The following is a 16,708-nucleotide window of genomic DNA, read 5'->3' on the forward strand; positions in this document are numbered from 1 at the left end:
GCAAGAAGGTAGAAAACAATCGCGGGTAATTATAAATCTCAGTGCGATCAGTGACTTCCACATGGGCGTTGAGGGCGCCCAGGAACTTGCCAGTGAAAGAATGACATATTGAAATCTAGGGGGTTGGGAGTTGGGGTTGGCACGCTTATCATAGGACCACTCTTAAATTTTGTCTGACACACTTGCTTTTCATCAGATTTGCTTCAAGTCATCATTACTGTCGTTCCAATAGTTTGTTTTTAATTCTAAAATGTCAAGACAACGACGGACAGGTAAACCATGTAACGCCAACTATGAGGGCGACGTCTAATGTTAACATTGATTTGACTCAGTGCACAAGAGGGCGTAACTAACGCAGTCGACTTGATCTCTGTAAATGTGAAAGGTATGCAAACTTTGAGATTGCCGTAACGGTTTAGGCATGATGCACATGGTATTTCTCAGAAAGTTTAAGAATTGTTTACTCAGACATTCTCTTATAGAATAGGTATTTGGCAAATGTTTAATTAATAACACGTACAAAAAATAATTTTATAGCTGATATTATTGGTACAGCTGATCTTTTTTCGTCCCCGAAAGGTTGTCGTTCAGACTTTATTTAGAGCTAATAGTAATCCATGGAATTGTTATTTTTATTTATATGATTGCGTATTTTATGAATCTACTAAGAAAGACAGTAAGATATGGGCATTCCTTATGCAATACAGTACTATTTTGGCGTTAAATTAATATTACTATAAATCAACTTAGACGTCCTGTTGCGTATAAATAAGTTCTAACTACAAAAAAGCAGCTACATTACTACAAAGTTTCGTTGTAGACGCCAAAGCAAGTTCCTTCTCAGTGGGTTCTAAAGTACAGTTTCTTTATAAAGTAAAAATACTAAAGGCAATACTGTTCCACTACATATATATATATATATATATATATATATATATATATATATATATATATATATATATATATATTATATATATATATATATATATATTATAAATTATATATATTATAAATTAATATTACTATAAATCAACTTACACACAGACACAGACACAGACACAGACACAGACACAGACACACACATATATATATATATATATATATATATATATATATATATATCAAATTACATATATAATATATATATATTAAAAAAATTATATATATATTTGTGTGTGTATATGTGTGTAGGGAGGTTGGGATGTATTGTGCCTGTCTGTGCCTGCGTCTGTCTGTCTGTCTGTGTTCTTCTCTCTACATAAAAATGTTAATTGTTTCATAGAGCTTGTCTTCGAAAACGTGGAATTGATCTTCGCACTGGCGGGCATAAATAACACGACAGTTGAGAGATCATATCGACTATCGCAGCACAATAGTTTACAATGATGTAAATCACAGAGAAGAGAGACCGATTTCTTTTCACGTATTCTCTCTACAATATACAAACCATGGACAGATTTCTGCACGCATGTAACCGATAACTTTTGTTTTAAGAAAAGAGACAAAATCTGTTTATGAATTTGGGTTCAAAGTTTCTGAACGGAGAAAGCTTTAAGTCATAGGTAAAGAGACGATGATAAACACAATGTAGCGCTTACCCATTTTCGTCATAGCAAGAGACATTTTAGCGTGTTTAAATATTCAAAATCACAGAGGCATTGGATGTCCCATTGACTAGTGACCTATAACCACTCAATTTTTAGCGGATTGCTGTTTACGAATAAAATTTAATGCTTTTATCGTTATTGACTTTTATTTGAATGGACGAGAGTAAACATTGCTACCCTGGGCTCAAAAATCTGTGAAGAAATATCTCGTTCCTTAAGAATATTCCAAGACATTTCAGGTGCATAAATGAAATAGATGCAGCGACATCGACAGATAAACTAGGTTTACGTGTCTTTGAGATGAAGTGAATAGAGAAATAAAAAAATTGAAATAAGAGAAAAATTTGAACATGAAAGTATTACAGAGATAGGAACATTCAGCGAAAGGAATGAAAATTTGTACTGTAAGGACATAAAAAATAATCGAGGTTAAATGCAGAGCCAGGAATTTTGTCACTCAAAACGTTTATAATTACAATACTTGCGGGCCTGCTGCTTCTATGAAATCCTTATTAAGCTTGACTGTACAGTCTACTGGTTAGCGAAAACCAGACATTTAATTTTTCAACATAAACTTGACACCTGGGCTTGAATTTCAGGTAGTGGTAAAATTTGGATTGTTTCTCCTTTCTGAAACCATACACATCGACAATGATGGTTTTCTTGATTGTAAGAGAAAATAGTTTAACGTTTCTCTGCGAAAAGTGTGAGAAAAAAGTTGAAAAAAAATCCAGTTTAGTGGCGCTCTACTGCAAGTATCGCGTATTTAGAGGCTTCATTCATCTAAAATATGGACAAATCTCCCAAGAATTGCTTGCATTTTGTTTCTCCTTGTGTAAACAGGTAAAGTTTGATGAATAATACTCATTATTGCAACTTAGAACACGAACCGATTTCTAGTAACAGAGTGAAACCCTTCATATACTGTTTAAACAATACAAACGGAAATATGTGACGTCATCACTACATATCTAAACAAAATTTATACCAGTACCTGCATGCATTTTATACGTTTAGGAGACTGGCTCTGAAAGGTAATATCCTAATTGGTCAGAACAATACAGATTAATGTCAATGAACTTCCGGTTATTACCGACTCACCTGTGTGATTCATAATTTAATGTTAATATTTTACGCCAATGCGGAACCCATGTCTCGCAGGTTTGGGATTGGCACTTTGAAGAGCTGTATTTTGCCAAACTGTGGAGGGCCATATTACTATCCCGCTTCGTAGGTTGCATTACATACAGCCCTGTCCAGTATCTAGGTGTGAAAGCAAGTCACTTTATGAGGTCAAGAATCTCGGGTCTTGAACTAGAAACTAAATATCCCTCATGTCAACTTGGAGAGTTGATCGTGTTATTATGCTCGATGTCCTATCAATTGGCACATCAGTCTTTTCTCATTTTAATAATTAATCAAATGTTATCACGAAAGGAAAAGCTGAAATAGCGGAAATCTAACCGTAATACAGGTGGAAATGCTCTTCCTGTATCTCACTGGAAATGAAAGGTGTCATCCAACGGCTATAAAAATATTTTCCATAGAAGATGCAGGTTTGCTACGCCCAGTATTGGTCTTTGGAATAATATTGATGCAAGGATTGTCGTGACACTGCACGGCCTATCGTCCACTCTTCCAAACTTAGTGAGGTAAAGTACCCGCACAAAGTGCAGGTTACGAAAGCAGGGCCCACCAACCGGATATCCCGCCTTTTCGAGCTCGCCAGACAATGCGCGAACGAGGTGTCGAATCATGCAGCAAAATGCTGGCCGAATTTTAGAATATGTTTCTATGTTATCTAGAGCGGAGTAAATATCATCTCAATATAGCCCGAGTCTCCAATAGTGTAATGTTAGCTTTCATATTTTATATGAAAATGTTTATCTTTTAGGAGACACGGTAAGCTAATTTCAGCTCGACCGGTTGTACATACACTGAGTCTGCGCAGTCGGCCAAATGAGATGCAGCTAATTTTATCCGATTTCCATCCAAGCAACTCAACCAAATCACGCTCTCCCCTTAAACAGAAAGTTTTAAATAAAACATTAAAAAACATGAGACGGTTTTATAATGGCTCAAGACATTGATGATAATCACTTTGATGCTCGTTAAAGGATTTTTACTTCAGATCGCGGCCGAATTCATCCAGAATGGACATTGGTCATCAGGGTTAAGATTTTATGAAGTCAATGCATTTCGTGATTTCCGAAATAAGATAGGTGAGTCCTATAGTAATATTTCGTTTGTTTGTGTGCTTGTCTTTCTTATAATGAAGATTGAATCCCCGTATTCCCTCACATTTTTTTTCGGCAACATTGTTCAGTTCATTAACTTCATATTGACGATTTTCTTCTTTAAACGCGTTTCAGAACCTTTTATTTGTCCCGTTAAAACAATGCATATGATTATGGCCCAGACGAATTACTATTGCGTCTGTTATAAGAGTCATGTCCTGACAAAGAAAAATAATAATAATCATATTACCAAACATAATCACAAGGTACGGTGTATCCACTGGCAATGATAGTTTGTATCAGAAGTTGGCTTTAGTTTCATCAATTAGTTTAGTTGAAAACCAGTCTTTCACTAAGAAGTGCTACAAAACACAAATTCTGCCATGTTCGTTAAATCCCTGGTGGTCAGAAATGAATCGAGGATGTAGTGTAAAAACTGAACGGATAAGTTTTCAAGTTTGTCGTCTCGACAAATGTTAGTAATAGTCTAGAATGAAACTGCTATTAACAGTTTGGGAAATACCAAAACTATAGCTATCTGTTGCATTATACGTACATTTGAACCATCATAACAAACGATAGACTCAGAGAAAAATTATATTGCATTCATGGATATGTGTGCTTTCATCGATGCACTTATTGTGATCATCGCTATCAGTTAACGGGAGCCACTTTGCGGGTTGTCGTAGTAGACTATCATCATGTCGGTAGGTGCATGCGTAGACTGGTCCCCCACAGGTGCTCGTAGTCTTCAGTGTACAGGAACGTAAAAGGGAAGGCATGACATGGTTTTGGCACCTTGACCGTAAAGCCAGTGGAAGACGACGTATTCCATTACTTGCTGTACAGCTAAATAGCCACTATCCACCGATAGATAAATATCTAGTATCCTAGTGTGACTCATGCTAATGGCAATTTAGTTCCATTTTTTACCAAAAACTCCTGTTTGCTCGTAATACGCTACTCTGACATACGTGCGCATGCAACAGTCGTACAGAAACTGTCTTGAGCCGACACTATGACTAAATCCCAGGCGGCACATTTCAAACTTAGACATTTAATAACACAAGAGGAATACAGCTACCAACATACATTGTAGACTCTTTATTCAATCGTACACGCCATTCTGTATGAGAGTCGCGGTCTGAAAGGCAAACCGTGCTATACCTTCCATTTTTCCCGGACATACCAAAAGGGAATCTCCATGTGCCTGTGGTTTTCCCCAAATTCATATCAGCAAACATGTCGTGCTCTCATCTTACTGATCTTGTCTAAATGATAAAACAATTGAAACCTAAATGGTAGAAAAATCGCAATACAGCAGTCACGTCTGAAAGAGAAGTTAAACTCATCACCTTTGACATTTACGTTTCAAATGGAAAGAACGACGTTTTTATTCGTTGTTTGACGCTTGCTTGGCAACGACAGGTTATTGATAGAAATTTTGAGCAAACTTTAAACAAAATATAACAAAGCAATGAAGCTCAGTATCGATGGGAATATTGGAAAGTGTAGACTGTTCAACGGGATGGTCAAAGGCCACGTTACTGAATCATTCACGAGTTGTATCTTCATATGTTGACGCCGGTCGCCCTGGTCAACACATGAAAAGCGGGTGTCACCAAAGTGGGGCGGTGGCAACAACGCATGCTTCATCTTCACTCATTACATAGGAAGATATTACAATGGCATTGTGCGGCTATTGCTATATGCTGGCATTCATTTCAATGTAACTAAATTGCGACCTTGTAAGAACCAGCCACGGTTTGCCGCGGTTCCAATATTCACGTGTATGACTACAAAGGATTACACTGACACAATCTGTGATGAGTGGGTCGATTATCTCCATTACGTTACGTAATTAGGTTAATATACCACCCTTTGTCCTGCACGGGTCTTTGGTATGACCAATCAATTAATTATGTATGATCAGCGATGATAATTAATGGTTGGTGTCTTCAGAGGGTACCGGATAAATGAGTACCCGTAACTCTATCATGCCGGTGGCCATCAACACAGGACAGGGCAAGCTGGTATGAGCAAAATGGGTTGGTGACAACAAGGCGTGTTTCATCTACACCGATTCGTCTAAGCTTACAAACATGTTTGAGAGGTGCATGAAGGCAGACTCAATACACCAAATCACGCTGTGTGACAGAACAAGCGTTTCCAAATAAATTTTAATATGCCTCGAGGACAGATATTCGGACATCCTATTTTTTTACAATATTTTTGGCCCCACCACTTGTTGGGTTTCATTCTGAAGTTTATGGAGTAAATAAAGTTTTCAAGTGGTTATAATTAGTTTAGTGAAAATCAGGAATTTGTTTTCCCCGTGGAGATACAGGGATGGCAGCCATTTTGAATTTCAAATATCGGTAAGCTTAAACATTGGATAATTTACTTCTAACGTTGTACCAGAATTTCTACGGTGACCAACGATTTTTATTCTTGGTTTTGAGAGAGATTGGTTTCAAGTTTGCTTGAGGAAAATATGAGCACAGGTTCAAGTATTTAACCTTCGAGGCGCGAACTACCTTAGTAAATGGAAAGTAGGGGTCAAGATTACAGATGTAAGCGCGCGATGTGTTTCTCTAATCACACGCAGATCGATTACTATGAATATTGACAAGTTCGTTGACATGGTAATATAGTACAATACCAGATGACACAAAGACCCTATTAGATTCACATCCGATAATATTTTCCCTATCTCAGTAAGCTGTTGTTGGAAACCTCTTTAACGTGTTTTATCACTATCACTTTTCCGCCCTTCAGGCGGGTGTTGATGTAATAATTATCCAATTATTGTCTACAGTTGCTGAGGGTATAGCATTACACTTGACCAATCCCGTCAAACTCTACAGTTATTGCTTTCCGAAGAAAATTTCTCGCGTCGTGTTTTTTTTGCTCTCTATGTCCACATTTTTACTACAAAATAATCACTTATGGTGCGCTCAGAGTTTGTTGGGATGACGAGAGAGCGGCCGACGCATGATATTCATGGTAACAAACAGTCCGTTTGTTATGACTAATCAAATTTAATCATGTGACTGAAGATAATTTATCGCAAAAATCTAAAATTTGTCGCCGTACATTCTATTCCGCCTTCGTTTTAACGTGGTCTGAACTTGAAAATGGCTTCAACTTACAGTAATGGAACCATATATTAGGAAAATGCACATGACAATGAACACAGTTACCAACAAGAACAGGGCTCTGGTAACATGGAGTTAACCAATCCTTAACACTTTGAAGGTTTTAACCCCTCCCCCCGTCACATCATATCACCTAAAGTAAACCCTCAGCACCCCTCGACCAAATGCCCGCCCGATTGAATGATATGACATTCTGAAGACGGATAAATCTGCCGGGCTAAAAACGGGAACTCGAATGCACAGTGTCACTTCAGTGAAATCACATTTCCAAACAAAGTGATATACGAATTCAGCAACTTCATACATGTCGATATATCTGTTTGGAACGGATATATCTTTTGGCCATAAAATACCACTGATTCATATAACATGAAAGACGGCACTAGGTCCAGATTTGTCTCTGTGATTGGTATCCTGTTAATGTAGGTAATTTAGGTCCAAAGCGAGATGTTCTTCACCTTGCTGGTCATGTCAGATTTTCAATCACTGGTCACACCCTGTCAGTGCTCACCGTCTTTGTCCAAGCTACGTTTAGTCGGCACATACGATTGGTTCTGACTTGGTGTACGCATTAAGTGAACAGATTATCAAAATGCCAAAAGTATCACTGTTTCCGTTATCATGCTTTCAGGAAATCGAGTGCGTCGGTCCCGGGAAATTTTTCTTTAAATGGTATGGTACAACCCATAATTAACGGCCAAATCTGAAAATTATTGTTGATTTAAAGCAAAAATGCTGAACAAATTTAAGGGTCGAAGGATTCGAAATAGTGTATATATGCTATTTCTTCAGAAAGTTACCATGTTGCTTCAGACTGTAATGAAGATAAGTTGGTGCAGACGATAACATTTGACTACATTGATGCGTTAAAACAATCTCAATGCTCTATGCATCACTGACATGGCTTTATATCTCTATTTTGAAATTATCTCTCCCTCTCCTAGATTTGGCAAAATAAGGGGATGATTCTCGGTCGAATGTTCTCCCATATTTCTCAAACAAGGATGTCTTTTTAGTTGAAAATTCCAGGATAAGTGTTGCTTTCACATTTTGCGGAACAAGCATGGGTACCTAAGCGTCGTATGCGTGTTACCGCCGGGGGCCTATCGTGTGGTCGCGAACCGGTCTTATTAATTCGGGCACGACAATTACAGATAAAACACCTGCTCATTTATTTTGGGTTTCATTCATTTCGTTTTTGCCTAGTCATCGCAGTCAAAATTCAATTATTCAAGGAAAAGAATAAACATATATTGCAGCACGGGTATACATACCAATAAGTCTAGCAATTATACCATTAAACCGTTATTTTACATTACAGCCCAACTAGCTGTAACTCTTGAAATTTGTTGAGCTCAAAATATCTACCTATTTGCTCTGGTTTTCTCTGAATTCTACCGTCTGTAGGGATGTAGGATTTTGCTTCATTACTAAAATCATTTCTTTGTGAAACACTGGAAAAGCAATTTCAAATTTAAGTGTAAACTTTGATTTCTTCAAATATTGGTAATATTACAAAAGAAAAAGAACATACAATGTCACAGTGTAAAACATTCAGCCCTATGCATTACAAGGATGTACTCTGTGCAATTTCTGTGAAGATTCCAGTGCAGGTATGTACAGTATCCACGATTTTTGCCTTTTGCGCACTGTGACTGCGATTTTATGAGTGGGCACTCATGTAATCGCAGTGTAAATAAATCGTTATCATGTTCAAAATTTCCCAGCTGGTAGTTAATTATAAATTTATACAAACCCCTGAGTTAATACATTCTCTCAAACTTATTTAAATTCGTGAGGCTTTAATGTTCTTTTTAAATCAACTTTAACGTTAAAGGGAAACAGTCGTCGGAACTGCGCCTGTTTGAGTTTCATTTTTACAAACAATTTATTTAATTCGTGCACGGTATCTAGATGCACCTCATCATCATAGCTGCAACATTTAAATTATACTATGTAGATTGTTATAGATATGTTTTAACTTTCATCAATCACAATCATACACTGGATACAGTGTTTACATTGGTCGTATGGGTCCAATACGACCTTTGAGCGCAGTTCCGACGACTGTATCCCTTGAAGTGACTCAGCAAAAACTAAATGAGCGAAACCCAAAGTAAATGTGCGGCTGTTATAACAAACTACAATGCAAAGGAATGGGTAACAGATGGTTTATAGAAACGAGTACTTCTTCGATTCATTTCATAATTTTGCAAAAGAAACAAAACCTCAAAGCCCCGGTAATCCACAATTACGTCAATGTCTGCAATTGTTGCGATTTGGAAAGTATCGCAGACAGTACTGTTACGTCACGAAATGACCTCGTCTGCCTACACTCAAATATAATACCGGTAAAAAGACGGGATATCGGATGTCGGTGTATGTATGAGAGTGTTCGTTCCCTGCCAGCATGTACGGGTAAAGGAAATAAACGATTGTTAATACATTAATCAGTCATGAATATTACGCAATGTCCGTTGATAAGTTTCGTATTACGTGACCATTGTGATGGAAACCTTATCAGTTATGGAATATTGTGGACGGAGTGCATTTGTTTGGGATTTCTTTCCTATTTTAGGTACTTCATCGTTTCGGTATGCAGTTGCCTTAGTCTGATCGACTTTGACAGCCGGGCAGTTTTTGTTCTAACAAGGCAGAATATTATTTCTGTACTTGTATGTCTTGGATGAATCGATGCCTGACCAGCAATAACCATACAAACATTGACGAAATAGACGAAATCTTATAAATTAAAGTGTGTATGCATGATAAATACATAAATGCATATATACATAAAACATACATACATACATACATACATACATACATACATACATACATACATACACACACACACACACACACACACACACACACACACACATACATACATACATACATACATACATACATACATACATACATACATACATACATACATACATACATACATACATACATACATACATACATACATACATACATACATACATACATACATCAAAACGGTCAATCATTTGACTCATTAACTGTGCGTCAGTGCGGAAGTCACCATGAGAACAATACCGTGTGACGTCAGTGATACGTCATTACAAAAACGTAAACAGTAAAGAGGTCGAAGAGAACATGACCTCTGCTGTGAGAGCTATTGTATTTTTCGTTTAGAAGTGTCGGCATTCAGGTGAAGTCAGAGGAAAATGGCACTTCGACGTGTGAGACATGTTGTACTGATGTTTGATTATCCAATCATATATATTAGACTGTACTCTCTAGCACATCAAAGCAATATTTATTCGACCTTTGTTTTTCAGATCGCGTATTATCTAAATAATTTAGACTTGTATTCGATAGTAAAGTACAAAAGATCTCTTTATCTCTCTCTGCAAGTCACAACCTTCAAAAACGTGTTGTCGCGTTTTCTTGTTGGTATTTGGGTCTATAGGCTTGCCAGCGTCGTTCGTTCATATTTGCTGTTAATTTTGTGGAAAAGGGATTGTAGTAATGCTCTCTTGTGGGTGACAGATAATTTTATGCAGTCACGTTTTTCATATAGATAACGCGTACTTTGAAATTTTGATATTTGATTTGTAGCTTTTGGTGACGCCGTACCGCTACTTAACATAGCTATAGGTGATAAAAGTTTAAATGTTAATGCACTATACTTGTTTCATGGCGTACACACTCGATATGCTATTGGAATTGATTTTATGCTGTAGATAACCCGATACCATCATATATTTAAAAAGGGTTGCAATTACTATGCATGGTACATAACTACCTTTAATTTATACAAGCATTGTTTACTTGAGTTGACAGATTGAAGTCAAAGCTCAGCTCCGACTGACCTTCACGTAAACGCGAAAAAAAATCACAGATTTGGTGCCATGGAGAAATTTAGCCTGGCTCCATAGTGATGACATTGGCTTACCTTCAAGTTCGCGGACAGTCCGATTTCAAGTATATTTGTAGGCGATTAGGGAGATTCCCTTTGATTGTTTATAGCTTGTGTATCTTTTGACCCCCTAGAAAAAGTGTAATAAAAATCAGAAAGTTGAACAGTTGACATACCGTTCAAAACAACAAAATATATATAGCACTGAACTCACGTCATATACTACAGTCGATGTTTATCAGATGATAAACACATATACTTTATGATATTTCCTTGAGAGAAAATGTTTTAGTTTTTCGATGGCAGTTGTTGTTTTTTGAGGAGATTCATAAAACAAACCATCTAACGCATAACGCTTATTTTGTTGTATGAATGTTGTCCAATTCAGAGTGGACCAACATTTTTAACAATGGCAGAGAAACAAGTACAAAGAGCAGAGATGAACTTTGACAGAGCTAAATACGGGGTTGTGTACACGTAGTCTGCATTGAACATTTGACTGACCCTCTGATTTATTTGATATTGGTCACTAACCAGTACATTTTCCAAGGATTGTCATCAAATAATCATCGAACCTAATTTCGAATTACTACAGTTTGTCACGTGGTTTTAAACATCGCACTAAACTCCAGCGTGTTTACTGCTTCCAAGCTCTCGACTGAGAGAGGTGCAGTTGGCTAGAGTGTTGCTTACAAACTCCCTAGAAATTGAAAGTGACTGATTTTATTTTCGCTGGCAAAGGACTTGCTGCTCTTTTACGGGACGACAACCGCTGTAGACGACGATCTGAACTACAAAGCTTGGTACTAGACACCAGATATTAATTTTTTACGTCTCATTTTAGGCGAAAATCAACGACGGTAATCATGGAGTTTTTGAATGTTACACAAGACGGAGGAGAAGTTTACGGTTTGGTCGACGCCGATGGTATGAATAACGTATCCGTCAGCTTAGCGGCTGGTGTGTTGGGCAATTTATCCACGGCACTGGTCAACGTGACCGGCAATGCCACCGACAACGAAACCGCCTCTGACGGCTTCTTGTCGTTAACGGCTTACAAGAGAATCAAGCTGACGAAACGCGTCACGACCATCATCATAACCCTGTCAATGATGGTAGCCATGGGGTGTGTTATCACGGTGAAAGAAACCATCTCTCATCTTCGGCGACCCTTCGGCATCTTCATCGGTTTTATGTGCCAGTATGGCATTCTTCCACTGACAGCATTCGCCCTCTGTCACGCATTTCGTCTTGAAGCTACTTATGCTCTCGGGGTCCTCATTATGTCATGCTGTCCTGGTGGTACAACATCAAACATTTTGACATATTGGCTCAATGGTGATGTGTCCCTAAGGTAAGTACAAGTCTTCTATTGCTCTAAATATCCACAAAAGACATACATCTTTGAAAAATAAGATCACATCTACTCGTCAAGATATTTAAAACAAAGCTAATCGCGAAATAAGATTAAGTATTCTCTCTGAGACATTTTAGCGTAATTGGTACGGTACCAGTTTATTTGTTTGTTTTCTTTGTGGTTTTTTTTTTGGTCTTTTGTTTCGTTTTTCATATCGGCTATCATATTCTATCTAGTTTAATGCTCCGTGGCTCATAAACATTGTGCTCAGATTAAAGAGATACCATTTGAAAGTGATTTCATGGTGTGCTTTCATGAGTGCGCTTTAAAGACGAATGCTTCATTGGCCCACAAAAGAGAGCCACGGTATAATATAAAGTAGAGAAAGTTCATGCAACACCTATTAACCCGCACACCACCGACATGGGGCGGAGTGGGTGCAACGAGGGCCTGGTCGTGAATACATAAACAGCCACACAGAATGGAGTAGTGGAAATGAGTACAGTGAGTTAGATAATTCGACAAATACCAATTACCTATTCTTGACGCATCGTACCTGAGGAACCAATCATACTCTGCGCACGCGTGCAACAACTGAACTTCCAGTTGTTCAGTATTTGCCACTTAGTCGGTAATTGTTGTAATTATTCTAAATTGTATGGAGACATTTTTACATTTGCGATTCCAAATTTGCCTTCACTCGAGTATGTAGGTTGTAACAAATGGGTGTTCAGCATGTATGTGCTGTAGCGGTAGAGAACTGGGTCGGCCCAGTGCATTGTCAGTAAATCGGTCAGACTTTAAAATAGTCAATATTTGTGTGTTTCACCAAGAATACAGTATACTCATACCAGCCGTAACTTCATGGGCCTAGAATGTCTCCCAAAGTGTCAAGACGATTATCTTCAATCAGTGCTGTTATATTACCGTGTCTTGATCTATTTGCGTAATGGTCAGATAGTTTCAAATTCATGGATAATGGATTCTTGGAAATCAGTCCACTGAACATAGTAATATTTGTAAGTTGCAGTGATTAACGCCCTGCATTTATGTTTATCTAAGAAATAATATTTTAACGGCGGTTCGCGCAGATTAAACTTCTAATCAACACATTCTTTGTCACATTTCACAAAGTGCGTTTACCTAAATATGCCCAGATTAGTCTAAAAACATATTTTCGTGACTGGTAACGTTGTGTTCACTAAATCAGTACAATTCGCATGTTTTCCACAATAATTGTAAATCTTTTGGGTCCCCCTCTAGGCTCTGTCATATGTTATTCGTTTATTAATTTGAATCATCCATCTTCAATCATCTCTCTCTCTCTCTCTCTCTCTCTCTCTCTCTCTCTCTCTCTCTCTCTCTCTCTCTCTCTCTCTCTCTCTCTCTCTCTCTCTCTCTCTCAAATTTTTTAAAGATAATTTGGTTTAAAAAAGTCTTGATATTGTTTTTCATATGAAACTGTTCTTTGTATGTCTTTCTCACAGCATTTGTATGACCACGTGTTCAACTGTGGTGGCGTTCGGAATGATGCCGCTGTTGTTGTTCATATACACTCGCAGTTGGACCAACGAATCCGCCGTCATCCCTTACACTCAGATCATAATAACCCTGGTGATGATCCTTGTCCCGGTGGTCTGTGGAGTCCTCATCCGACACAAGTCTAAACCAACGGCTGATAAAATAAGCAGGGTAGGTAGCCTCATAGATTATTCGTGTCGAAGAAATCGGAGATGGGAGGGGCAACCGAGAACTGTCGTTATCTGAACACACTCCCAATCGGAGTTGAGTGTTATAGTTTTTGTCCTCGTAAAAGTAACAGTTTTGACATTTTGATAAGTGGAACATTAATTTACGAAAGCTATCACTTAAAGCAACGTCGGTGGTTCTACTGAAGAAGTGTACAAGGAAAGAATTTTCTTAATTGGACTTGTACATTACTGGACTGGAAAATATGTCGCTCACGGGTAGGGGAGGCGTAGCGAGCGCCCTCAAGTGACGGGTTGCCCAGTCCCATGCAGTGGGTTGTTTGTTGTAGGGGTTGAAATTTTTGACAGAATGAACACACTTTTCCACATGAAAGATTCGCAGAAAGTGATTTTTCATTATTGTCATCAGGTTTTGCATATCATCATAATATCATTAATACAGGTAGCATAATGGAATACAATTTTGTATGTAGCCCAAACGATATCATCGTGTAGCATTTTTGCTAGACAGAGTGATAGCAGAACAACACTCTTTTTATCGATAGTTAACGAAGTGATGCTATGATTGTTTGCTTTCAGGGTCTGGCCATTATCGCTATTATTGGCATAGGGATGAATCTTGCGTTCGATGCTATCATGCATTCACATGTATTCACCATGCATCCAGAATTGTGGGCCATTGGTTTCATTCTTCCGACTGTGGGGGCGGTATTAAGCTACGCGGTTTCCTGTGTGACCAGAATGCCTGCACGACAAAGACGGACCGTTGCACTGGAGACGAGTTTGCAGAACATCGGCGTCGCCTTTACGCTCATAGTCTTGTCTTTCCCCGCCGATAAAGGGCGCATCGGCGCGTTCATCACCATCTACGCAGCCCTTCAGTCAAGCTCCATCTACCTACTGGTTCCAGTGGGAATCTTCTTCTCGAAGAAACTCGGCTACTCCCCGGTGAAGGATGAAAACGAGGCCGGTAATAAGGAAGAAGCAAATGGAGATATTGGACACAAAGCTGACCCAGAAGAGCCAATCATCTACAGCTCTCTTGTCAAGGAACACGACAATGACCTTGAAAAAAACAATGAAGAAAAAACTGAACGACTATTGAACGAGTCGAACATTTAGACTTCAGATGAAATATTGACAAGGCTATAACTTGCCCGGCTACTGATTGATTGCTAGAATTTGAGATAATAATTATTGACATATAGTAAACTAGTTAGTTGTCTCTTCTTAGAAAACATCGAATGTCAAAACAAATTGAAATATCATGAAACATTTTAATTACTTGGGTGCATTAATTTACCAGTTTCTGTAAAGTGGGATGAACATTCACAGATCTGCTCTGAAAGCGATCAGAGTGATTTTTAAGAGAAGGTTATTTTTAGAAATATTGCGGTATATTTAGAAAGGTTTGCTGAGTTTCTTGAGGGTACAAGGATACCGTGGACAAAGTCGTGTCTGTCATTTTAATTGATTCTGAAATCGGCGAGATGGCGTGTTATATGTGTGGTATGTATGACAGCAGCAGAATGAGCTTTTATCGGGTTTTGCGTATATGACTCTCTTGATAATAATTGATGATGATGACGATGATGATGATGATGATGATGATGATGATGATGATGATGATGATGATGATGATGATGATGATGATGATGATGATGATGATGATGATGATGATTATGATGATAATGATGTGATGATGATGATGATAATGATGATGACGACGACGGCGACGACGATGATGATGATCCTTGTTTTCAGATCGCTAAGATCAAACTCCGCCAGAGCGACATTTTTTTCTTTCTTTCTTTCTTGTCACTCTCTGTCATCCTCTTGAGACCGTATGAAGCCACGAAAATATTTTGTATATGAAAATTTGACTTAATTAAACTTCGTGTTGCGAACTTTAAGTGCTAAGATTTCGACTACAGCGTATTGAAATAATAAGTTGAAATTAATTTATTTTGTATTGAGAAAGGTTCTTAAATTGTAAAATCGTTCATAAAAAAGTTTATTTTAAAGAACATCTTGTTGTTTTAAAACTATACATGTAAATTCGTCCCGATTCGACTCAGAATACATGTCATAAAATGATTGTTGGTCATCTTCTGTCCCACTTCGATCGTTCGATTCCAAGGTTTGTTCTTGTGCATCGCAGTTAAACTGTTTAATTTACTTTTTTCCTGTGGATATCCCCGAGTCACGTGTGGCGATTTGCAGAAAAGCTGTAAAGTTTTAAGGAGTATGAAAGGCTGAAAGGCTTTGAATCTTCACATATTGATCTTTCTGTCGCTTTTAGAATCAGTATTACGTAAGATTTGACGCAAGAATGCGTGTAGAACAGAGTGTATAATTGTGGAAAACATTGATGTGGGTTTTTTTTGCACTCAATATAACCAAAGGGATGTTCAATTATAAATTGATAGTGAGACTTGGCTCAAGTCAGCAATTGTGTAAAATAAAGTCATTTCAGCAAGACTTAAATGCATTGATGTTACTTTGTATTTGAAATGGTGTGACTGAGATGCTACAATTATACGATCCTTCGACGGTCTTCTCGCTTGTGTGAAATGAAAACTCTGAGAGGTGGATTTGCACGCATGCGTGGAGTGAACGCGATCGGCAGTCTGAGTTTCTCGCTAGGTCACAGTGAATCTCGTGATAACTGCACTACGTCGTGGTATGATTGAAAAAAAATCGCGAGTACTCTATTACATCACATTCGACTAAATTAGTATTCATTCA

The 16,708-nt window shown here is 38.0% G+C and overlaps 1 protein-coding gene across 3 annotated transcripts; it reads left to right on the top strand.

Moving 5' to 3' along the window:
* The first annotated feature begins 325 nt into the window (after positions 1 to 325).
* LOC139152841 (ileal sodium/bile acid cotransporter-like) lies at positions 326 to 16,447 on the top strand. Of its 3 annotated transcripts, none has more exons than XM_070726209.1 (4): positions 326 to 385; positions 11,739 to 12,248; positions 13,739 to 13,943; positions 14,540 to 16,447. In XM_070726209.1, the coding sequence occupies exons 2-4, from the start codon at positions 11,761 to 11,763 to the stop codon at positions 15,080 to 15,082; spliced, it is 1,236 nt and encodes a 411-aa protein (XP_070582310.1). In that variant the 5' UTR covers positions 326 to 385; positions 11,739 to 11,760; the 3' UTR covers positions 15,083 to 16,447. The 3 variants fall into 3 exon arrangements, with proteins under 3 accessions (XP_070582310.1, XP_070582302.1, XP_070582298.1); XM_070726201.1 differs by lacking the exon at positions 326 to 385 and adding an exon at positions 3,634 to 3,829; XM_070726197.1 differs by lacking the exon at positions 326 to 385 and having other exon boundaries at positions 11,121 to 12,248.
* Positions 16,448 to 16,708: the final 261 nt, after the last annotated feature.

Source organism: Ptychodera flava, chromosome 2 (genome assembly GCF_041260155.1).
Source record: "Ptychodera flava strain L36383 chromosome 2, AS_Pfla_20210202, whole genome shotgun sequence".
In the NCBI taxonomy this organism is placed as follows: Eukaryota; Metazoa; Hemichordata; class Enteropneusta; family Ptychoderidae; genus Ptychodera; species Ptychodera flava.

Excerpts from the sequence above, each read along its gene's own strand:
- LOC139152841 (XM_070726209.1), top strand. The coding sequence starts at position 11,761 with ATGGAGTTTTTGAATGTTACACAAGACGGAGGAGAAGTTTACGGTTTG. Across the intron at positions 12,249-13,738 it reads AATGGTGATGTGTCCCTAAG|CATTTGTATGACCACGTGTT; the intron begins GTAAGTACAAGT and ends TCTTTCTCACAG. Across the intron at positions 13,944-14,539 it reads CGGCTGATAAAATAAGCAGG|GGTCTGGCCATTATCGCTAT; the intron begins GTAGGTAGCCTC and ends GTTTGCTTTCAG.